The sequence below is a fragment of the Pelodiscus sinensis genome, chromosome 8 (genome assembly GCF_049634645.1).
Source record: "Pelodiscus sinensis isolate JC-2024 chromosome 8, ASM4963464v1, whole genome shotgun sequence".
Classification (NCBI taxonomy): Eukaryota; Metazoa; Chordata; order Testudines; family Trionychidae; genus Pelodiscus; species Pelodiscus sinensis.
The window spans coordinates 2,958,591-2,981,625 of NC_134718.1; the positions used below are offsets into that span (position 1 = coordinate 2,958,591).

The 23,035-nt window shown below is 56.3% G+C and overlaps 1 protein-coding gene and 1 long non-coding RNA gene across 4 annotated transcripts in view; one reads left to right on the forward strand and one right to left on the reverse strand.

Moving 5' to 3' along the window:
- PAX2 (paired box 2) overlaps nucleotides 1-6,405 on the reverse strand; it is an 87,644-nt gene extending 81,239 nt beyond the window's left edge. For both annotated transcript variants that reach the window (XM_075934576.1, XM_075934575.1), the window contains exon 1: nucleotides 6,089-6,405. In XM_075934576.1, coding sequence (XP_075790691.1) covers nucleotides 6,089-6,113 — 25 coding nt within the window. In that variant the 5' untranslated portion in view covers nucleotides 6,114-6,405. The remainder of the gene's footprint in view (nucleotides 1-6,088) is intronic.
- On the forward strand, nucleotides 1,696-19,212 carry LOC142830350 (uncharacterized). Of its 2 annotated transcripts, XR_012905512.1 has the most exons (3): nucleotides 1,696-2,778; nucleotides 3,175-3,961; nucleotides 17,532-19,212. It is a non-coding gene; the product is annotated as an uncharacterized LOC142830350 (long non-coding RNA). The 2 variants fall into 2 exon arrangements; XR_012905511.1 differs by lacking the exon at nucleotides 3,175-3,961.
- Nucleotides 19,213-23,035: the final 3,823 nt, after the last annotated feature.

Here is a 23,035-nt window from a genome sequence, read left to right on the forward strand (position 1 = left end):
TGCCACGCTGGCCGTGTATGTATACACCCCTGCCACGCTAGCCGTGTATGTATACACCCCTGCCCACGCTAGCCGTGTATGTATACACCCCTGCCACGCTAGCCGTGTATGTATACACCCCTGCCACGCTAGCCGTGTATGTATACACCCCTGCCCACGCTAGGCATGTGTATATACACCCCCTGTCCACTCTAGCCGTGCCTCCAGAGGGCAGGTAAATGCATGTATGTATACACCCCTGCCCACGTCAGCCGTGCCTCCAGAGGGCAGATACACCTGCATGCATATACCCCCTCATGCACTAGCCGTGCATCCAGAGAACCCATAAATCCATGCATGCATATAACCCCTCACACGCTAGGCATGCATCCAGAGAGCAGAGAGGCCTGCATGTATACACCCCCCCCCCCACACACACACACACACGCTAGGCATTTATCCAAAGAGCAGACAGAGCTGCATGTATACACCCCCTGCCCACGCTAAGCGTACATCCAGAGAGCAGATAAATGCTCGCATGTATACCTCCCTCACACACTAGCTGTGCATCCAGAGAGCAACACACCACCAACATGCAGGCATACAGACTGCACCCCTGCACCAGCATATAGTCTGCACATAGCAATAACATGGCCATACACCAACAGAGGTATATACACACTGTAAACATTCATGCATGTTCCCACCTGGCCACGGGCCATACATGTAAATGGGCTGCAAACATGCATGCAGACACACCACCCATAGGCGCCTGTGGGAAGGGAGAGCAAACACGCATGCAAACCTCACATGCATGAAAGAGGCGTGTTGGCTGTGGTCACTTGGATACTTATCATGACTGGGCCGACATGTTTACAGATAACAGACATACGTGCAAAGAGATTGTGAACTTTGCCTGTGCCTACGCAGCCCCCGGCCCTGCCTGCACACACACGCCGCGAACACGCGTGTAGAGGCAGCCAGCATACCGCGTCCCAGCGCTGTGGGGTAAGGCCCTGTCTGGTCCCTCCTGTTCCCTCTGAACACGTGAAATCCTGGTTCGTTTCTTCTTCCGCTGGGCAGCGAGGGGGAGTGGGAGGACGCAGCTTCTTATAGGTATTTGGGGAGGGGGTCACGGCTCGGCTGTCCCAGACAAGCTGGGTCCAAATGTGCCTTCACTTTGGTGTGGGGCTCTGGGTGCCACCAAGCCGGCCTATGCTGGGCTTCCCTTCGCTCCGGGCAGGAGTAGGGCCTGGATTTTCCCCCTGCTGGAGAATGTTTTTGTCCTCCTCTAATTTCTCCATAAAACTCCCGAGGAGTGAATTAGACGCTTATTAAAGTCTCCTTTTAGCCAGCGCGGAGGGGAGACCCTCCCTCGCTCCCCGCCGCCTCGCCTCTCCCTGCCCATCCGAGGCGAGTTTGCCTCCGGGCCAAGTGTAAATGTTCGGATTTACGGCAACACGCATTTCGATCCCCCTGCTAGAATGCACCCATAAAACCGCGAGCGAGAGGCGGAAACTGCTGCGGCTCAGCGAAAAGCTCTTCGCGCTCCCATTACAGCCCCTGCAAAGGGCAGCTCCAGCAGCCATGGGCCCAAGTGCCCACAAGTCACTTTCCCCAAAATATCCACCCAGAGGCCTGCGTCCTTCGGCACAGCCAGCTCTCGCCGGACAAGGCGCGGAGGGGAAGTTTGGATACTTCGCCACACTCGTAAGAAAGTGAAATGTTCCCAGTTTCTTTCTTTCTTTCTTTCTTTCTTTCTTTCTTTCTTTCTTTCTTTCTTTCTTTCTTTCTTTCTTTCTTTCTTTCTTTCTTTCTTTCTTTCTTTCTTTCTTTCTTTCTATGAACCCATCAGACAGAAAGTTGCCGAATGTGGCATTTCTAGGAGCTCTCTTTGTAACCCTGCCTCCCCCCTTCACACTTTTTCTCTCCCCTCCCCCAGGCCCCTTTCGGAGCGGTCTGGGTTTATAACCAGAGGGGATCGGATGGGGAGTTGCTTTGGGGACGGAAGGCCCCTTTTCGCCACTGAACAAAGAATGGAATCGTACCAACACTGGCCACGGAGAGAAGGGGGGGTGGGGAAATTTGCCAGCAGCAGGCAGGGCCCCCACTTTAGGAGTTTCTTTGCCGGGGGGTATTTTCAGGGACCCGTCAGGAACTGGCCGTAGCTTTCTAGGGGAGCCTCCGCTTCCCGGCTGGGAAAGTAGCGATTTCCGACTGTTGTTCGGGTGAAGGGGCGGTGTCCCAGCCCGGCCCGAGCAAAGCCCGAGTCTGACGCCGAATCCCAAAGAGCGGCAGCGGGTCATGCATCCGCCGCTCGCGGGCTCGGAGCTCTAGCGAGCCCGGGGACAGGACACCGAGCGCAGCAGGCCGCATGGATTCACCCGAGCCGCTGGCCCCGGGCCGGCGCACTGGCCGAGCGGGCGGGGGTAGGCAGGAGGGAGCAGGGGAGAAGAACTGAAGCTAAACAATGAAGGAGCGGCTGGGCGAAGCGGGGAGGGCAGGGGCAGCCTCGGCTCCCCGGACCTTAGTGGTAAGCAAGCGCCAGCCGGTTCCCTCTCCCCTTTGCCTCGCAGGCTCGGCGGAGCGAGAGAGACACCGGGAAAAGTCCCCGTGGAGAGAGCCGGGCAGAGAAGAAAGGTTCGAGCTCCCCGGAGCTGGGGTGACCCCCCTCGTCTGCCTCTCTTCGCCCCGCCCGCGGCCTCCCTCCCTTCGCCTCTCCCTGCGGGATGCACCCCGGCCGAGCAGGGTGTGTAGTCCGGACTCGCAAATCTGCCGCGCCCGGCTCGCTCGCTGCCTGTAAGTCCCGAATTGCAACCTACTTCTGTGCAAACTTCGCCGTGAGCGAGCCCGGCCGGGGGAGGGGGGGAGCCAGCGGCGGGGGGTCGGCTGTTCCCGACGCCCCAACGCGGGCGGACAAACCGGCCCCCGTGGATTGGGCTAGCCAGGTGCAGGGTCAACTCTTCACACATGGTCTCAGGTGTGGGTGATCGAGGGAGCTCCCCGTTCGCCAGGCGGGGCGGCAAGGCGGGGCGGTCATTCTGCGGGCGCGGGGGTACGCGGGACGCGCAGGCCTGGCTTCTAACTCAGTTCGCCCCACTCGCAGTGTGGGCTTGCGCGCCTGCTTCAAAGGTACCGACTCTGGGAAGCCGACGCCGGGGTCGCTTCCCAGGACAATCTGCCTCTTTCCTCCAGGCCCGCTGAGCCGGGGGCGCCGCGGCCGGCGGGAAACCCCAGCCCGGTTTTCACGAGGAAACGGCAATTCCTGCTCCTGTTCAATGTGGCCGTGAATGGATCCGCGCGGGTGCGTGGAGAGCCCTTCCCCGGGGCCAAGCCAGGCGCTAGCCGAGGGGCAGGAAGGAAGGAAGCCGAGGGAGGTGCCTGGTGCCTGAGGCTGAGCGCTCCTGAGCGCCTAGCCAGGGCGCAGGGTCTAAACTTGCGCTGCGCGGTGCCCTTCGTGCCGCCGGTGGCTGGCTCGGGGTGCGCGGACCCACGCGAGGAGCACAGGGCCTGTAAGCCCCCCCGTCCCGCTGTGTGATTTACATGGAGCCCGCGCTAAATTTCACCGGCAGCCCCGCTTTCCACGCCGCCCGAACCCGGGGGATCAACGCCCCCGGCTTGGTTCGGCTCCCGTCCAACCGCGCCCCCGAGGTTTCATTTTTCCTCATTAAAAAGGGGCCCGGGAGCCGCACAGCTCCCCCGCGCTGGGGAGGCACCCGGGCGGCTGGCCCTGCGCGGTGGCCACGCGCCGCACAGGTCCAAATCGGGGGCGGAGGGGGGCGGGTTATTTTGAAAAGAAGCGGGTCAGGGGAGCGCACAGCGGCTGGTGTGGTCGGAGCGCGAGGCTCGCTCGGAAACGCAGCCCCGGCCCCGGGTCTCCTGCTTCCCGCGATGCCAAGCACAGCTCGTGTGGAGAACCCCAGACCGGCGCGGGCCCGAGGGCTGCGGATGGCGGAGAGCGGCCAGGCGCGGGTCTGTGCAGGTAGGCGAGGGCGGCGTACGGGGCAGTTCCGGCTGGAGAAGGCTAGCCCATATGGCCAGGACCAACTAAAACAACAGCTTCTGCAGCGATACCCCTCTACCCCCGCCAGCCTGCGCCTCCCTCCGCGGAAACTCACACGCCAGGGCAGGGCGAACGGGGCCGATCGCTTTTCCCAGGCCTGAGCGAGTCACACGGAGCCTTAGAGGAGCGAGCGAGGTTCCGGAGGAGCCTGGCTAATAATCTCGAACCCCGCCAATAATCGTGAATGCGCGTGGCCCGGCCGCCTGTCCCCAGAAAGGGGCGCGCAGCAGGGAATTCGCTCTGTGGCGCGGGGGGTCTGGCCTCAGCCTTTTCCACTCTGGGAACGGGGACTCAGGCGCGGGGGCGGCTGCTGCTGGGTTTGGTGGCGGGGCGCGACCCGCGTTCGCGGGGCTCTGAGATGCGGGGCGGGGCGGGAAACACGGAACCGGGGGCAGGGCGCGTGTTCAGAGTGGCACCGCAGAAAGAAGGGGAGTCAAAAGGAAGAGAGAGAGAGAGAGAGAAAGTCTCCCAGGCAGCCGGATCCCATTAGCTCTGTCCTTGGGCTGCATATTTATACGGTCTAGGAGGTGAACAGATGGACTATCAATTTAATTCCATCTTCAACACCATCAGAGATTGATTTTCTACTCGCTTTTAATTTTGCCATAATTAATTAGATCATTACAACTGTTTGCTATTGATCTCCCTACTTAAACCTCAGATGCAAAGGGACTTCTCCAGACCCTTTACAAACACAGCCGGGGAGAGGAACAGAGAGGACTAGATTCACAACCCAGTGCGCCCTGGACATGCCGTGAAGGCACCGTTGTGATGGATGGATAGAACCTTACTGGTGTACATGTACCACCGTGCCGCCGTGTGTGTGTGTGTGTGTGTGTATCTGCACACACACACACACCCCTTGCTAGCCTGTGCATGTAGCATGTTCTGTCTGGCTCCGAAAGGGCACAAGGAAAGCAGCGCAGCAAACAGTAGTTACCAAACGGAACATGGGATTCCCCTCGCCCCCATCAGAGCTCTTAGCAAACGGGCACGCGGCGAGGCGTGTCACATGCCACGTCGGGGCGCGGGGTCTCACCCTGCAATTGCCAGTCCCCAGCTCCGGGTGGAATCGGAAAGAACCAAACGGCCCAAGTGGGAGCCTCGCCCGGGCGCAGCCGGCCAGAGCCCCGAGGAAGCTCTCCTGCACAGAAGGGCTTGTTTGGAGCTTTGTTTGCAAATCGGACGCGGAGAAGCCAGCCCACGGGGACGGGAGATGGCCCGGGTCGGGGCAGGAAGCGGGTGTGAAGCCGCTAACTGGCGCCAGCTCATTAGCGCTGGGATAAACCCGCAGTCCCTGGTCCGAGCTGGGACCTGGCCTCCCCGAATCAATGCACTGCCTCACACCCCGGAGAGAGCTGCTCGCTCCCCGTACCGCGCACCCCACGGGCCCGCACGGCGCAGCCCACGGGACACGCGCGGGCTGGAGTGGAGGACAAAACTCGCGCTAGGGAAAGCAGAAGTTTCGAAAGTAAAATCGTGTCCGGGCCGAGTGGGAAGCCAGTTCGCAGTAGACGCAGCCAGCTACACCGGGAGGGGCAGAGAGAGGGAGAGTAAATACCCGGAGCCCAGACGGTTCGCTGAGCACACAACACACACACACAACGCATGTCACAGACTCTCACACACACAGAGCGTGCATGCATGCCAGCCACACACCCACACACACACACGCTGCAAGTCAGGGACTCGCACACAGTGCATGCGTGTCGCACACCCCGGGCACGCATGCCAGCCACACGCAATCCGTGCATTTCACACACACAGTGAGTGAGTGTGTGTCTCACGCCCCTCGGGACGTTCTGTGGCGGGGTTGCCTGCGAAGCCCTCCCTATGCACAAGGTGAGGCGTGGGTCCCCAGCGCGGATGCTGAGGGAAGTGGGGGGAGAGGAAGCGTTGGAGGACCTGGGGGAGGAAAGGGTGCCCATGCGGGGAGGCAGCTACTTCCTGCCACTGGGGGGGAGGGAGTTGGGGTTACAGGCTCATCCCCTCCTTCCTGAATATTCAGGGCTCCCCCTCACTGCGCCCGCCCCCCCCCCCCCTTACCTGCTCTCCCTGCGCTCTGAGCCATGGCGCCTTAGCCTAATGGGCCGTCTCCGGGCTCCTGCGCCCGCCTGGGTGTCGCGCGTTCCCCGCCGGCTCGAGGCGCAGCCACCCCAAACTAAACGGTTTGGATCCGAGCAGGCAGCGCGCAGAACCGGCCGGCCCGGGAGGGAGCCGCCGCTCCACTGAGCCGGGACAGGCGCGGAGCCTGGGAGAAGTAACCCGGAGCCAGTGCAGCGCTGTCCTTCCCAGAGCCCAGCGGGGCCCCAGCGCCCAGCGCCGGGCTGGGCAGGGACCGGGCGCGGGGAGGCAGGGCAGCGGCGGAACTTCCTGGAAGTTTGCAGGGAGACTTGGGGGGGGGGGGGCGGGGGGGGGAAGAGAACTGGGTGCAAGCGAAGGGAAGGCGTGTTGGTGCCAGGCAGGTTTTCCAGCCAGACAGAAGGGGCTGGACTGGGAGGGGGGACGAGGTTCAGTGCAGCCCATCTAAACAGATGGCCAAGTCTGTGTGTGTGTGTGAGGGGGGGGGGGGTCCTAACCCTTCAGTCTCCAGGGCTCGCTGGGTTAGTAAGCTGGGGGTGGATACGTATGAAGGCGGTTTTGTAAATCTCTGTCTGCTATGAGGGAGCTTTGGCTGAGTGTTTCAGTGAGTCGTTTGGAATCGAATCGAATCGAATCGAAACGAAACTCTCAATATATTCCCATTTATCTATCTCCCCGCACCCTCTTTCTTTTTTTTCTCTATCTATCTATCTATCTATCTATCTATCTATCTATCTATCTATCTATCTATCTATCTATCTATCTATCTATCTATCTATCTATCCTCACACTCCCACACCCCCATCTATCTATCTATCTATCTATCTATCTATCTATCTATCTATCTATCTATCTATCTATCCCCCACACCCCCTCTATCTATCTATCTATCTATCTATCTATCTATCTATCTATCTATCTATCCCCACACACCCCTCGATCTATCTATCTATCTATCTATCTATCTATCTATCTATCTATCTATCTATCTATCTATCCCCACACACCCCTCGATCTATCTATCTATCTATCTATCTATCTATCTATCTATCTATCCCCACACACCCCTCGATCTATCTATCTATCTATCTATCTATCTATCTATCCCCACACACCCCTCGATCTATCTATCTATCTATCTATCTATCTATCTATCTATCTATCCTCACACTCCCCTCTGTCCATCTATCTCATCTTCGATTGTCACATCTTGGGAGCCCTGCTAAAGACCTTTCCAAACATAAGCACTGCAAAGAAAAACCTTTCCTGGTCAAGACACTCCTGAGCGAATTATTTTTCTTTCTCCCTTTCTCTCCCTGCTTCCATCTCTCCATTGATTGCGAGTCTCTCTCGGCTCCAACGAGGAGTCCCAGGAAAAATGAACCATTCTCCTATCGATTCCTCATTAAAATTGCATTTCTGCATTTGCTAAATTGGTTTTAAGGCGCTTCCCCTGTTGTTATTGTCTTGTCAGGGCCGATAGTGCGGGGCAAACGGTACTTAAAAGCTGGGGATTTTTTTCCAAAACGAGGCTGAGTTGCCCCCCCACCCTCACGCTCCCCAAAAGAGGCAAGTCTTTCGGGAAACGTTAAGACCAGTTCGAGGGGGGACGGTGCGGCCGGGAGTTGAGTGTCTAGAATGCAGCAGTGGAAGGAGACGTTGATTCCAACCCACTTAAAACCCATCGATTGTAGCTTCGAGCAGAGAGAAAAGTTTCCTTTTACTATTGAAGCCGCGGGCAATAAAGCGGCGGGGGCCGAAGGGCTGGGTGTCCTCCGAGCCCCTCCGCCCAAAGACCGCGTCCGAGCCAGCAGAGCCTTTGTCTGCTGACTGCCCCAGCTCCTGCACCCGCTCAGCCGCCGGCTCCCAGCATTGAAACTTGCCTCGGCAGGGAGAGATTTAAACCCCTCCAAATGCCTCCCCCCGCCGCCCGGCTCCCTCCCATCCTGCCCCCGGAGGAGACCCCTCCCCAGCTCGTGAAGCACAGCAGAAGGGGACGCGAGAGGGGAAACGTCCCTCCGCGAAGCCCAGGGAAGCGGAAAGGTCCCAGCGACGAGTTTACCCCCTAGCCAGCCCAGTGGGTCCAAACAACGGGGCGGCCGAAGTTTGGAGGCGGCTGATATTAATTTTTATTTAACTAGTTGATGTTTAATCCGTCCCGCTTGGTTGCCTCGGAGTGAGAAGGGCGGCGTGACACGAACCAGCTAGAACTTCCTGCGTCGCGGTCATTGTCCGGGCCCCCGGACGCATTTGGGGGGGGCGGCAAAGTAGGGGGGGCCCAGACCGCGCAGGGAGCTGGGGGACGGGCCCCGCGGGGAAGGCGGAAGAGCAGCCGGCAGGGGAGAAGCCAGGGCCAGGGCGGAGAGAAAGGGAAAACCGGGCGGTGGAAGAGAGAAACCAAAGGGAGCAAAGGAGAGCGAAGGGCGCAGGGGCTGGGCCAGGAACTGGAGGGAGGGAAGGAAGGAGCAATGGAGAGAGGCAGGCCGAGGGGAACGCCTTGTGTCCAGCGTGGCTGCGGGAGGGAGCCCTGGGCGGTGTCCGCAGGGCCCGTGGGTCCGTGCTGGGAACCGGGGCAGCCCCCGCGCCCTGCGGGGCAGGTGCAGGCTGCTCGGGTCTGGGCACTTCGCCTCGTGTGCGAACCTTTCTTCCCCTTCCCGCACACAGGCACCGTCCCATTAGCGCGGATTGGCGGGGGAGGGGGCACCTGGGAGGGGCCTATTCCTGTAGCTCGGGAGGTAACGTTCCTCGCTGGAGTCAGGCAAGGGGGCGCGCACCCCCTGTTCTTCCGCGCAGAGCCAGAGAGCTACCGAAACGATTTCGGTAAGTCCCGAAGAGCGGGACACTTCTGTGCACGTGGGCACCTCGGTACAGGCGCGCCCCCGCCCGCCCGCAGGTACAGCAGCTACCTTCGCGCGCCGCAGCTACAGCTACTTAGACTCGAGAGTCAGAGACACCTGCGCTAGCCTCCATTTCCACCCCAGCCATGAACACAGGCACCAGCGCAGACACACAAGCGTCCTGCGCACTCACACCGATGTACTCTGGCTGTCTAGTTAGACTGTCCACACACCCCTCCATGCCGCTCCTTACAGCTGACAAGTGGCTTTGACTCCAAAAGCTTATGGCCAGATAAATCGGTTACTCTTTAAGGTTCCACAGGACTTCCTGTTGTTTTTACATGTGTATATTTATACAGACTGTGCACACGCGCACACAGTGTGGATATATACGGAGTGTATATATTTATACAGTGTGCATATATTTAGACATAGTATGTATGTATATATTATCTGTACATTCAAATCGATATGCATGTAAATATCTAACGTGTGTGCCCAGATTTCAAGCATCTAGCTATATATAGTCTCTATATTCTATCCCTAAATAAGCTAGATATAGGACACACACATATTCGATATAAATGTATACATCGTCTTTCTTTAAGATGTATTATAAACACCGATTTATTTATCTATTCTCTATATTCTACCCCTATATAGGCGGATACAGGACACACACATATTCGATATAAATTTATACATCGTCTTTCTTTAAGATGTATTATAAACACCGATTTATTTATCTATTCTCTATATTCTACCCCTATATAGGCGGATATAGGACACACACATTTTCGATCTAAATGTATACATCGTCTTTCTTTAAGATGTATTATAAACAGCTATTTATCCAAGCGTGTATTGTTTTCACTAGAAAGCGGATGTTGGCATTGTCCAATACACCGGTAAAGGACAAAGCGAGCACACGTCAGTGTATGGCGCTTAAGTGATCCCAAAGTACAAAGTTTCGTTTAAAAGTCACACAATACACGCACCAGGTAATTTCGTAGAGTACGTGGGTCCATTAGTAATTGCACTGCTAAGCCGTGAAGATACCGCCCTGCAACCAAAAAGAAAAGAGAGAATCGCTTTGAGTACGCGAATTAATGTCTTCTCCTGCCCCGATCTCTAGGTGCGTGTCTCGCCGAGCCCCCATCTTCGCCCCGCTTTAGTGCGTTTGCAGCGGAATCGGTCCCCCCAGCTCGGGCCCGTGGGAAGGAAATAGCTGACATTCCGCAGAAAATTGCCGGCTGGCTGCGGTTAATAGTTAACTCTGGCAGAGAAAGTTCCCAGGGCAGTGCAAGCGGGAGAAGCGAGTCCGCCGGCGAAGTGCCAGCACCTGGCGCCCGTTCCTCCCCCCGTGCTAATAATTCAGTCCCTGAGCCCCCTCTCGGGACAGCCCGCTGTCGGGAACGAACCACGGCCACTTGGGGGGGGGGGGGGGGGCGCAAGAGAGGTTTCATTGCGCCGCCGCAAACACGAGCCAGGGGCTGCCTGCGACCTGTGAGTGTAGACGGACAATGCCGGTGTGGAGACACGGCGGGGCGGGCTGGGGCAGCAGGGTGCTGGCGTTGCCATGGGCACGGACAGCCCTGGGGGAGGGGGAGGTGGAGAGAGAGGGGCGGGGGCTGCTCCTGGGTTTCCATCCTGACCAGGGTGACAGTTGGGGTCAGTCCCTCCCCCCCCCACACACCTCGCGGCGGCAGCCCCGCGCTGAGGGGAGCCTGACTTTGGAAGAAGGTCGCTGATCCGGAGTGGTTTGGGATTCGCTCTGGTTCCAGGGCTGAGTGCGAATCGGGCGCGGGGAGGGGTGTTTGGACCAGAGGGGCAAAGCCGGGTGGGGGTGCTCCTGGTTGGTGAGGCCGGCCTGGCACGTCCCCCCAGGGCGCATGGGTGGGAGCGGGCCGGGTTGGCACTAGGTGCCCAGCGGGATATGGGGGACTGGGATGAGAAGCCGGGCCCCACCTGTAGCTGGTTTGCCGTGGGGCTGGCGCTGGGCCGGAGCCAGGGGCTCTGGGCTGCGGTAGGGCAGGGCGGGGAGGCCGGGAGCTGGGGGGAGGGGCGCTAAAGGAGGGCCTGTGGGCGAGGCGAGCCGGATGAGGAGTTGGGCTCAGCCACCAGACCCCCTGGGCTGCACCACGTGGGGGATTGTTCTGGGCTTGGCCCGGGACAGCATTGGAGTCTTGGCGCGCGGGGGGCAGGCAGGCGCCAGAGGGGCGAACGGGCGGAGCCAGCCCACGTCAGGATCACGGGTGCGTGAGTCTGGGGGGGGGGGATATTTTGGGGCTCCAGGAAATGATTTAACCCAACGGCTCAGAGCGCCCGCAATGAAACCCCTGCCCGGGAAAAGGGAAATTTCCAGCCCCCCCACACACACCCACGCATCACACCCACGCATATGTGCGTGTGCGGACCGGCCACTCCCTCCCCTGGCTTTCCGGCGCGGGGCGCTGCACGGGGAGCGGACCCCGTCACCCGAGGGGACACAGCCGGCCTGCCAGGGAACTTCTGCGGGTCCCCCAGGCCGGTCCCTAGAGCAAGGCGAGGAGGCTGTTTCCGGAAACCAAGGTCCCTTCCAGGCCGCTCCCCGCCCCGCCCCGCCCAATTCCCGCGAAGTTGCCCTGAGGTGCAACCCAGCTCTCGGGGCGGCTGCTCCGTGCAACCCAGCGAGGCGGGTGGCAAGCGCCTGGGCCGCTGAGTGATTCTTTTTCTGGGGGGAGGGGGGATCTGACTAGCTCCCTGCAGGGCTGCCAGGGGAGGGTTTGTCCGCTGGGGTGAGCCGGACGGCCTGGGATGGGGGGCGGGAAACACCTGCTGTGGAGCGCGTGGCTGGGTTGTCGGTGAGTCCGGCCCGGGCCCGCGCCGAAGGGGGGCGGAGAAAGCCCTGAGCAGAGAGGGAGGAAGGAGGGACACAGCGTCCGCGGGGGAGGGAGGGAGCGAGGCGGAGAGCGGCAGCAGTGTGCCAGCCAGGGAAAGGGAGCGGAAATCCAGCGGGGGAGAGGATTGAAAAGGGGGGGGGCTGGAGGAGCTCATGGGGGGGGCTGGAGGAGCTCATGGGGGGGGGGCTGGAGGAGCGCATGGGGGGGGCTGGAGGAGCTCATGGGGGGGGGGGCTGGAGGAGCGCATGGGGGGGGCTGGCAGACTCTAGACAGACCAAGAGAAGGGGGCGAAAGAGGAGGGAGGCAGAGACTGGTCAGGTTTGGTCAGGGCGAGGACAGGGAAAAGCAGCTGCGTTTACACACCAGGCGGCGAGGCGGGTTTCACACCCGGATTCTCGGGAGGCTCCGGATCGCTCTTTCCAAGTGTTTCCCAAGTCCAGGAATTTCTTGCCACGCCTGATTTTAGAGAATTGTTTTTCTTTGAGTGCGCGCGCGCTCGTATGAGACTCCCGCGCCCCCCTCCCCCCAACGCCAGTCCTTAGCGGAAGTGGGGAATCGATGAGGGAATCGGCGATGATGATACTCTCTGTGTCTCCCCACAGGGCTATGCCTGTCCCGGGGGCCAGCGGGGGTGCGGGGAGCTAGCACAGAGATCCCCGCATCTGTTGTTACTACAAGTTCCGTTGGGGACTTCCACCCAGGAGGAAAAAGCAGCTTGGTAGAAGTAGCAGTGTGAACCAAATCAAACCAGTCCCCCCTCCGCCCATGAGCAGTCCCCTTCCCTAGGCTATGTCTAGACTGCAAGCCTCTTTTGAAAGAGGCTTTTTCGAAAGTATCTTTCGAAAAAGCCTCTTTCGAAAAAGAGCATCTAGACTGCAAGCGGAAATTTCGAAAAAGCAAGCCGCTTTTTCGAAAGAAAGCAGCGAGTGAGTCTGGATGCTCTCTTTCTAAAAAGCCCTGTTGGCATTCAAGAATGCCTTTTTTTGAAAGAGCACTTTAGAAAAAAAGGCGTTCTTCCTCGTGAAATGAGGTTTACCGCCGTCAAAAGAAAAGCCGCGTTCTTTCGATTTAATTTCGAAAGAACGCAGCTGTCGTCTAGACACAGGTGAAGTTTTTTCGAAAAAAGGCTACTTTTTTTGAAAAAACCCCTGAGTCTGGACACAGCCTGGTTTCAGTTATTCCGAAATAGCTTATTTTGAAATAACACATCTACACTGCAGGGAAGCCTCAACATGAGTTGGAGACAGGCTTCCCTGATATAAAGGTGCTATCTCCATTGAGAGCCCGAGGGGGGATAACATAGGCTACCTCTAAACTACACCCTTCTGTGGGCAGAGGGATGTAAATTAGACACATCAGAAGTGCAAATGAAGCGAGGATTTAAATATCCTGCGCTTCATTTACATAATCATGTTCTGGCGCTGTTTCGAACAAGTGCCATTTTGAACCTGATACCCCGGTTTAGAGGTGTTTTTTCCCACAGCGGGGCGATTTTTCGAAAGATCCTGTACTCCTCGTTTTTGGATGTTTACTGAAGTCTGTTATTTTGAAATTATTTTGAAATAATGGAATGGCCGTGCTCACATAGTTATTTTGGAATAACAGCTGTTATTCCGAAATAACTTTGATGTGTAGACGCACCCTAAAAGAGCAGGGGTGGGACCCAGACTGCTCCGGTGTCTGTGTGAATTGACCGGATAGGGCACACACCCTCACTAGTTGGGATAACCACACATGAAGTTGCAGGGGCTTGGAACCCTTGGAACCCTAGGGACAGAACAGCCAGGAGAGGTGGAGAAGGGTAAATGTTCCACTAAACACACTCCCTGGCCCTGAAGAGAGAGAGAAATGCTCTACAGAAGCAGAAATAATTGTAACCCAAGACTCACACCCTGGCTTTGAGCCCTGTGGGGCTGACCGCTGCTAGGCAGACCCCCCCCCATGAGAGATTCAGAGAGGAGGGGGGTCAGTCTGTTAACACATCAAAACAGCTCATTGATCTGCAGCACCCCTGCCTGTGTCTACACTGCAAAGCCAGTATCCCGGAAAAGTTCTGCTGCATTCAAGGAACCTGTCTGGTTTTTTTTTTTTGGGGGGGGGGGGGAATGGAAAAGCAGACGTGTTTTTTCTGCATCCCTGTAAACCTCCTTCTACTCTAGTCAGGTCAAATGTCGGAAAAGCCTCTGTTGGAAGAGAAGTGGGAAAAGATGCCTGACTTGTGGTTTGAGTAGCTTTTACCCGCTTTTCTTTGTAGTGTAGACAAAAGCCTCGGAGACTAACAGCAAATGCAGATGGTGTCGTGAGCTTTCCTGGGCACAGCTGCTTCCTCCGAGGAATGGAGTAAAGCGGCCCAGGCTGCGAATAAACAGCAGCGAAAGGAGGCGAGGGGAAGAGAAGGGGGAATGGAGAAGAGCTCGTCAGTCAGTGTGTCCCTGCTAAAGGAGGCTACTGGAGAGCGACCCACATTTGGGAGGTTGGAAGGACCCTGTGGGGCGGAGGGGAAAGGGGGGGGGGCTAACTCCGGTGCCTGCCACTTTAACCCAGCAACAGCATCGGGGCCCCTCGGACTAGAGTCCCTCTAGGCCGGGCAGGGGGCTGCAGAGAACAGGACAGCCCGAAGTCTGTCTCCTAACTCTGCCTCTCCCCCAGGCTTTCAACCAGCTGCTCTGGGGGGGGGGGGGTGCAGTGTCTCTCTTGGGGGTAGGGGGGCTGCTGGGGCCGGAGCAGGCTGATTTCCAGCCGATGTCTCATTATTTTCGTTAACGCCTGCCCGGCAGAGAGACTCAGTCCCCCAGCCCATGCCAAGCGCAGGTCCGGGACATGACGGGAAATGCGCCCTGCAGCCCGTGATTCCCGGGAGCTGGCAGCCGGCCTCTCTCCTGCGCCATAAGCCGAGACATGCCCTGGAGCTCTCGAGGGCCCGTTAATAGCAGGGAAACTGAGGCAAGCCCTCCCCGCCGTGCAGCAGGAAGGAAACCAGCCCTACTTTGGTGCAGCCCATCAGCGGGGAAGCTCCCTCGGCCCCGACGCGATTGCTGGGCCCCCAGCTCAGACAAGCGGCGGGGCCAGCTCGCGAGGGCGGCTCTAGGGGAAGAACCCCCCGCCCAGAGCCCGAAGCCCGTTTGCTCGGGGATCACACTGGGGCCGGGGAAGCTGGCGGGGGGTGACGCAGAGGACTTTGCAGAGTCGGGGGGGGGGGGTCCCTCTGACGTCAGAGAGAAGTTTAAGGAAACTTGAAGGAAGCTGCCCCGCTGGCCCGGAACGTGTCCCAGAGACGGGGGCGGGCCAGCGAGCCCGGGAGGGGGCAATAGAGACCCGCGCGCGCTCCAGCCCGCGGGGAGGAGAAAGGCGCGCGGCTTTCTCACCCAGTGCACGGAGCCCCGCCGCCGAGTAACCGCTCCGCAAGCGCCCCGCTTTCGCGGATTAACCCGCAGTCGGGAGCAGAAGCAGTTCCGGGGGCACCTCGCTCGCCCGCTGCTTCGGCTTTGCTGGACTCGGTTCTGTGCGTTTCTTGGCAATCATTAGAACCCCCCCCCGCCCCCCAGGGTATCCCCACGTCCCTCAGCGCGACCCGCTCGGATTGCCCGGAGTGCAGATCCGAGGGGGTGAGGGTGAGGGGCAGACAGCGGGACCTTTCTGGGACCTGCATCGATTGCACAGCAGTGAAAAACGGACAGCTGCTCTATTTCGGAGTGTGCGAACTGACACACAACGTCCTATGCTTCCTATAAAGAGTGGAGGATATACACATCGATATACATCGTGTCGGTCTCTGTGTATGTATATGGTTCTGCATATTCACACAAAGAACTGAAAATATATAGACTACATCATGTATCGCCAATTTTCTTCCATGACTATCATGTCTGTTCTTTATACAACTATGTATGTTCCCAATTCTAACTTCCTATTTTTCCATCTCTCTAATTCTCTGTATATTTCACGTGTCCCGTGTAATATGTAAATAATTCTCTATAAAATACATCACATTTAATAATAACGCGTTGTTGCAGATAACCAATTATTTTGGAGACACCACGTTAATATGTCACATGCACACACACAAACACTCAGAAGGGTCACACATGGATATAGACACATGGCTCCGGGTGTTTACACGGAGCTCTATTTCTCTGGGCGTGGGCATGTGAAATCGTAACTCCATGTCACTTATACAGAATTGGTCCATCTGCACAATTGTTTCCTCTTTCGTCAGATTATTTGTGGTTGTTAAAACAACACTCCTGTTTCGGCGGTGTGCTACTCGAAATGCTAATGCACAATCCTGAATTATTTCTCCAGCTCTCGCCCTGTACCTTACGACTTCGATGTAACCACAAGCGCTACATTTCCACCTCTGATGGATGTAAAATATTATCTGTACATGTCATGCGTGTGCGGGCGTAATAGCCACGCAAACGACCCTCACATCGGGGTCCATTCGGTGGCTACCTCGCAGGGCTCTTGAGTGGAGCTGATTCTTGTTTTGTGGTGTAAACGGATTCCTTGTTTACCCCACAGCCCCACACACCGCCGCGCGGGATTCCCCCTCGCACACTCGGGCTCAGAGAGAGCGAAAGACATTTTTGGTCGCAAACTTATTTCGAAGGGATGCGCAGCGGTTTGGGCTCCCCAAAACCAAACCAAAAATCTTGGTGGTGTTTGCCTCCCTTGCCCCGGCTCAGCGCTGCCTCCCAGGAGGCGCTAATTGGAGTGTAACTGCTAGGTCATTGATTTCATGTTCCTGGAGTTGTGCTGGTTTTGGTTGTTTGGTTGTTTGGTTGACGTGAAATATCAGCCCAGAGGAGAGGCGCTGGGAGCCGGGTGCAAAGCGGTAACGCGGACCAAAATAATTCTGTCCGGGCGATCTCCCAATTAGCGCCATCCACACAAGCTGCCCCGGAGAAAAATCTACCCGCACAGCGATCCTTATACACTGCATTTCCCCTTTGCTGGAAATCGGCTTGTGACACGCTGCGTGCAGGAGAATTATCCGTGGCTTTTAAATAACAACGAAGGGGGGGGGGGGATAAAAATAATTAGCCCCACCCTCTTTGGGTTTCAGTGGCTCTAATTAAAAACCCGAAAGGCAATTCCTAGGTAATATCTAATAATAGAATTAGCAATTGGCTTCCTCATTTCACAGAGGGATTTACTTTGGGGGTAGCGCGCGAGCTCTATTAATAATCATAAAACCCTGCTAACCCTCTTTTTAAAATTAATAACTCTGTAATTATAATAATTTTATGTGCCTTTTTATAAGAAGAGGTTAATGTTGCCAGTCTGCGGAAGGGAAGGGGGAAGCGAAGCGAGATACTGCTGCTTAAACTGACACCTTCCTGTTTTATTAGGAGACATTATTATTATCAGACATCTGCAGGTAGAGAATTAAAATTAAAATCGCTTTCAACAATTCAATACACTTTTTATCAGCCATCTATCTGAAAATCAGGCACATTCATCATCAGAGGCATTCTCCCTGAAAACAAGAACCCATTCAAATTTTATACAAATTATCATATTTATCATAGTCTGAAACTCCGGAGTAACATCTCCGCAAAGTGTCTGCTCGCTCCCCAGGGAACTGGATTTCACTCCAGAGTAGCTCAGAGCGATTCCCGCTCCCCCCCCCCCCCCCCCGGCTTTCTTCTGGCCCTTTCACACTCCCTGCTTTTTGCATCTCAACAGCCTTGGGACGCGAGAGACAGCAGAAAGGGAGGGAGGCCGCGACCAGCAACATTCAAACTACGCGCCGCCGGGAAATGCCCCCAAGAGAAGGGCCTTCGGAAGCAGCCTGGGTCCCGCGCACTTGGGGTGTCGGGGCCAGAACGGGCCCTCTGAATCCTCAACTCGCGGTTACTCAAGCGCCGTCCCGGGAGAGGGAGAGAAGAACCCGGTTCGCCGCCGGGCAGCACGGAACACACCTTCGACTGACACAACCGGCGCAAAGCCGAGCGGCTGCCGTTTACACGGGTCCCTCGGGCCGGTGACAAATCGAAAGAATCGATGCTCTGGGCTTGCTGCTCTGGATCAGACAAATCCCCGCCCGAGCCACAAGCCGGGTGTGTGTGTGTGTGTGTGTGTGTGTGTGTGTGTGTACAGAGATGGGGGGGGCGGGCGATAGGGCAGCTCCGGTTAGAATAATCAAGTGACTTTCCCCCTGTGTAAAGGGGAGCCAAAGGACACAGGGCAGGGCTCGGGCGGGGCAGCTCACACACACGGGTCACTTGTGAGCAGAGAATGCACAAGTACCGCCCCCCCCCCCGCGCTTATTTCACCTTCCTTCCTTGGCTGCGCATTTGCATTGAATTTCTCTCCCCCCCCCCCTTTTACAGGCCCATTTCCCTCTGCGGCCAGACCCAACCCCCGACTAGCGCTGCTCCCCGACCCCGGCGGCCCGTCCTGCCCGGCGGACCCGGAGCCGGCGTGTGCATGTGTGGAGCGGACAGGCCGCAGTCCCATTTCGGGGGGGGGGTGACATATGGGCCGGGGACCCCCTGGGGAGATCCCACGCCACCGTCCTGCCCCCTGGCGCGCTCGGTTCCTCTCCCCGCCCCGCCAGCTCCCCAGCTCTTGCTGCATCTCCGGCTCCCGGCCCCCAGACGTGTTCTCTCTGCCCCCCCTTCTGAGGGGTGCTGCCCCCCGGGGAAAGAGCCCCCCGGTGGAAGACAAGCCCATGGCAAAAGGAGCGGACCCCCGCTCTCCTCAGCACAAGCGAACTGTCCGCCTGGGCCGCAGCTTAAGGGGGGGGGGGAGTTCCACACCCCTGAAATTAGCTCCAGGGCCAGGGAATAGGCTGCATGAGACCCTGAGCCGGGGGGGGGGCGTAGGGACCCCGGAAGCGATGGGGGGTCTGAGGTTCAGCTGGGGCAGTGTCTGCCCCCCCATCGTGCTGTGGGGGAAGCCCCGGGCCAAGTGGGATCCCTAGATCTGCCCCCTCCCATGCAGGCTACAAACCCCGACCCCCCCCCCAGGCACCCCGGCCGCACCCACCCCCCAGCTCCCTCCTCTGCCTGCTGGCCCCAGCACGCCAGCCTGGGCCAAGCGTATCCCTCAGCGCGCAGAAAAGTAGTTCCAATACAATGTTTGTTAACTAGGTTATCTAGGCTGTAGAAGATTTTAATGTTGAATTTTATGGCTTTACCACGCTCTACCGTCCTTGTGAATATTGTAATATTGCATTTTTTACAAGTTACTCTTCTGTTAATGTTCCAGCTAGTAACTTTTATAATCCTCCTCAATGAAATTTTTTTGTATTCTTCCGCACCGTTAACCTCAATGGTGGCACCTCAGCCCCTGGCAGGAGGCAGAGCTGAAATGAATTCCTCTTTAATCAGAAATAATAATAATAAAAACACACACAAGGCTCCCTCTGCCTTTTATTTCAGCCTCCCTGGGGGGAGGGGCTTTCAGAAGTCTCCATTCTCCCACTCTCTGGGGCTGCCTCTGCTCCCCCCCAGGGACGAGGGGGGGTTCAGTAGAGTCCTAGTTCCTTCCCCAGCCAAGCCCTGGGCAGCGTCCCCTGGAGCGCTGGTGACAGAGCAGCCAACCCTGCAGTGTCGGGTGCGTGGGTCCGCAGGTCTCACAACAACCTCTTCCAGGGTTTGGGGTTTTTGGGGGGGGAGGGGGGAGAGGCCTTTTTTTGCCCCTGGCTGGGGCTGTTCTGCTGCGCCTCGCTCTCCCCCTCCTCTGGACATTGTCCTGCTTTGATTACATAATGAACTGTTCAGGAGAGAACTAGATCCATTCCTGGACGACCGGTCCATCAATGCCTGTGAGCCAGGCTGGGCGGGGAGGGGGGCCCTGGCCCCTGTTTGCCAGAGGCTGGGAGTGGGCGACAGGGGAGGGATCCCGTGATGATTCCCGGTTCTATTCACTCCCTCTGGGGCACTTGGCTTTGGCCACCGTGATATTGGGACCCACTGTAGACATCCCACCTCCACCATCCTACCCCCAGCACCCTCAGTCTGTCCCCCCAGGCCCATTTCCCTACTCTCCCCACATCTCTGGCTCTGGACCCTCCTTGGGCACATGGCCCCCCGACATGTTCTCCCTGACTGGAGAGCTGTCCACCCTAGCGGCCTGGGCCATTGCATTGCCCAGGGGGGCAATGGGGCTCCCCGTCCCTTGAAGCGCTGCTCTCATCCTTCTACAGGATGCTGGCATCCCCCCGAGGAAAGATTCTTTGGTCTGACCGGTCTGGCTGATCTGATGTTCACTGGGCCAGAGAAAGCGGTAGGAGGAGTCTGTAACCCAGCGCTGGAGAAGTGGGGAATCCCTGGTCCTCCTCAGGCGGACTGGAATTGGAGCTGCCCACAAGTAGGGCCCCACAACTGGATTGCGTGTGACTGTGTGTGAGTGGGGGGAGGGGTTGGCTAGGTGGGCTTTGAGCACCCCCCCCCCCGATTCAGCCCTGTGCCCATCACCCTGGGTTTGTGGCTTGCTGTGAAGTACCCCTGGGAGAAGGGCACCTGGACACTGGAGCTAGGCTGGAGTGCAGCCCAGAGGCAGAGAGGCACATGCCTCGGGACCTTGGACCCCACACGCTTAGGCAATGAGCAAGTTTAGGTGCTTACGGGGGGAGGTGGCAGCCAAATGGGAGTTTTGAGGGTTGCAGGGGTGCCTAAAATCAGGGCCTTTGAGGAGCCCCCCAGTAACCCCCAAACCCTGGACACCAGCAGAGCAGGATAGTACAGGATCTAAAACCAAACCAGCCTAGCACAGGTGGCTATTCAGATAACAACCTGCTGAAACTTATTATATGAACTGCCCCTCCCCTATACTTCCTTAGTTCTAAATGGGAATAAAACTCCACCCAGAGAAAAAGCTGCCTGGGCCCTGATGGTGAATTAGACTTGCAAGGGGCAATGTTCACCCAAGAGGGACAGGAATCCCATCCCAATAACGTTCTGCATGCCCTCTCCCCAGCGACTATCTGATTGTATTTCCAACCTTGGTGCTACGGTTTGTGCTTGGTTGGCCTTTGAGAACTTTGTTCTGATGCTCAGCCTAACTCTTGGCTGAGTGTAGGCTCTAGGCACGGCTCAGTATTCACGACAGCGGCGTGAATGGGGGTCAGAGGCTGGCTCGGGTGATATCTTGGGCTGCCATCCCCAAGGGCAGCTAAATCGCAAGTCCCAGAATATTTGGTGCTTTTCTTAAAGCATTTGATGCCAAGTGATTTGGCAAGAATCCCAGCTCTCATGTATATTAAAAAATGTGTCTCTTAGCATCGTAGTTAAAGGCAAAATGCTTTCAAATGGAACCTAAAATCTCAAAAACAAGAAGGGGGATAAGCAAATCCAAATGTGGTTGTTATTCTTTTAACATTTCATAATCAATAAGCACATTTATGATTTTGGGGAGGCCTGACTTGTGATTTCTGAATGCTTGGGGTTTGCCATTCTTCTACAGTGTGTTTAGTTAAGTCAGCTGCTACCTTCCTTGCAAATCCAAAACAGGTCATTTCACTAGTCTGAATGGCATAGATCATTTCCCTAATTTAGAATTTTATAAGTTGATTCAGATGCATAATTGGCCTTAAGTTCAGAAACCAAAGAATTGCTGAAAATGAAAGTAAAAGAAAAGCAGTTGAATCATATATATACTTTTCCCGATTCCTCATTTTTATTTTTGTTATTTTCATTTAGTGTTATTTTATAACAAGGCTTGCCAGAATGTGATTTTTATTGCATTATCATTTTGAGAGATAATACTGATGTCTACTTTTAAGCCTTTTTTATCAGTTTACAGTTGGGGACATTATTGGGGTCATCAGACAATAAACATTTAATGACAGTTGACATAGATTTCACAAAATTTAAGCTCTGAAACTGTACAAAAACAAATTGGCAACATCCCATGTTAAAATACAGAGAGTAACGAGCTTTACTTCAAACTCTGCTGAGGTCTTAAAAGGCATTTATTTGTACTTCAGCTGTAAACTTCTGTTATTATCAATGGAAATATGTTTTTCATTGATTTGCGTGCGTGCAGTGAAATCGACATTTACCGATACAAATCTAATCGTGCTGAGTCCAGTTAGAACATTGTTGGTGTTTATTTCATGCTCTTAGTGTAGAGCAATTGAGTTGCACAGCTGCAGATTTCTCTTAAAAGTGTTAGAGGGTTTAGAATCTTTAAGTGGGACCAAATTATTTTGAGGGCAGTAGCAGCTTTGTCTGAGATGGAGACCCCGCGGTGCTAGGTACCACACAAACGCCTAATAAGAGGCAGTCCCTGCTCTGCAGAGCTTTCAGCTTAAGACCCTTATTGAAGAAACCATCCGCATGCAGGAAAGCACTTAAGCATGTGATTAACTTGGAGACCATTTGCTTTGCTTTACTTAACTCTAAGCACCATTGCAGTCAATAGGACTTAGCACAGGCTTAAAGTTAAGTGTGTGCTTAAGAGCTTTTCCGAATCGGGGTGCAAGCCGTATCCAAGTGGGTATTGCTTGGGGTACAGTCTGGTTTGCTGCTTGGCGAATTGGTGGTTCGGGAGCAGGAGCAGACGCTGCGGAGCCGATCTTGTCCGAATGCAATTTGAAGGCGGATAGACATATTGTAAGGCAGCAAGGCATCGCTGTGGCCAGCCAGTCTGACCCCCTGCAGGAGACAGGCTAGAAAACCCCTCCCCCGCAATAATTCCTGTTGGAACTCGAACACAGCTTTTGTAAAGAACCAATCTTGATTTAATATTTGCCCCAGGACAGAGCCACCAAGCCGGTGCAATGGCTAATTCCCCTCGCCGTTACAAATTACCCTGAGTTATTGGCACTAGCGATTCAAACCCGGACTGGAGACGTTTGTGAAGACAGGTTGGCCCATCAGCGGCTATTAGCCAAGCCGGTCAGAGACACGGCCATGCTTGGGGCACCCTAACCCTCCCGATGCCCGACGCTGGGGTGGAAGATGGGGGGCAGGGAGCGGGTGGATCACTCCGTAATTGACTTGTCCTGTACGCGCCCCCGAAGCTCTGTTCAGACCATGGTCAGAGACAGGGTACTGGCCAAAATGGGCCATGGTCTGACCCAGTCCGGCAGCTCTGCTGAAATAAATCCAGCCCCGCCACGGCTCAGTTAAAGCCCGGCCAATAATCAACTGCAGATGCCCTTGAGCCCAGGGAATCTGCGCACTTAGAGGACCAGGCTGAGTGTGGTGGAGGGATGGGGTTATCCTGGAGCTGCACAG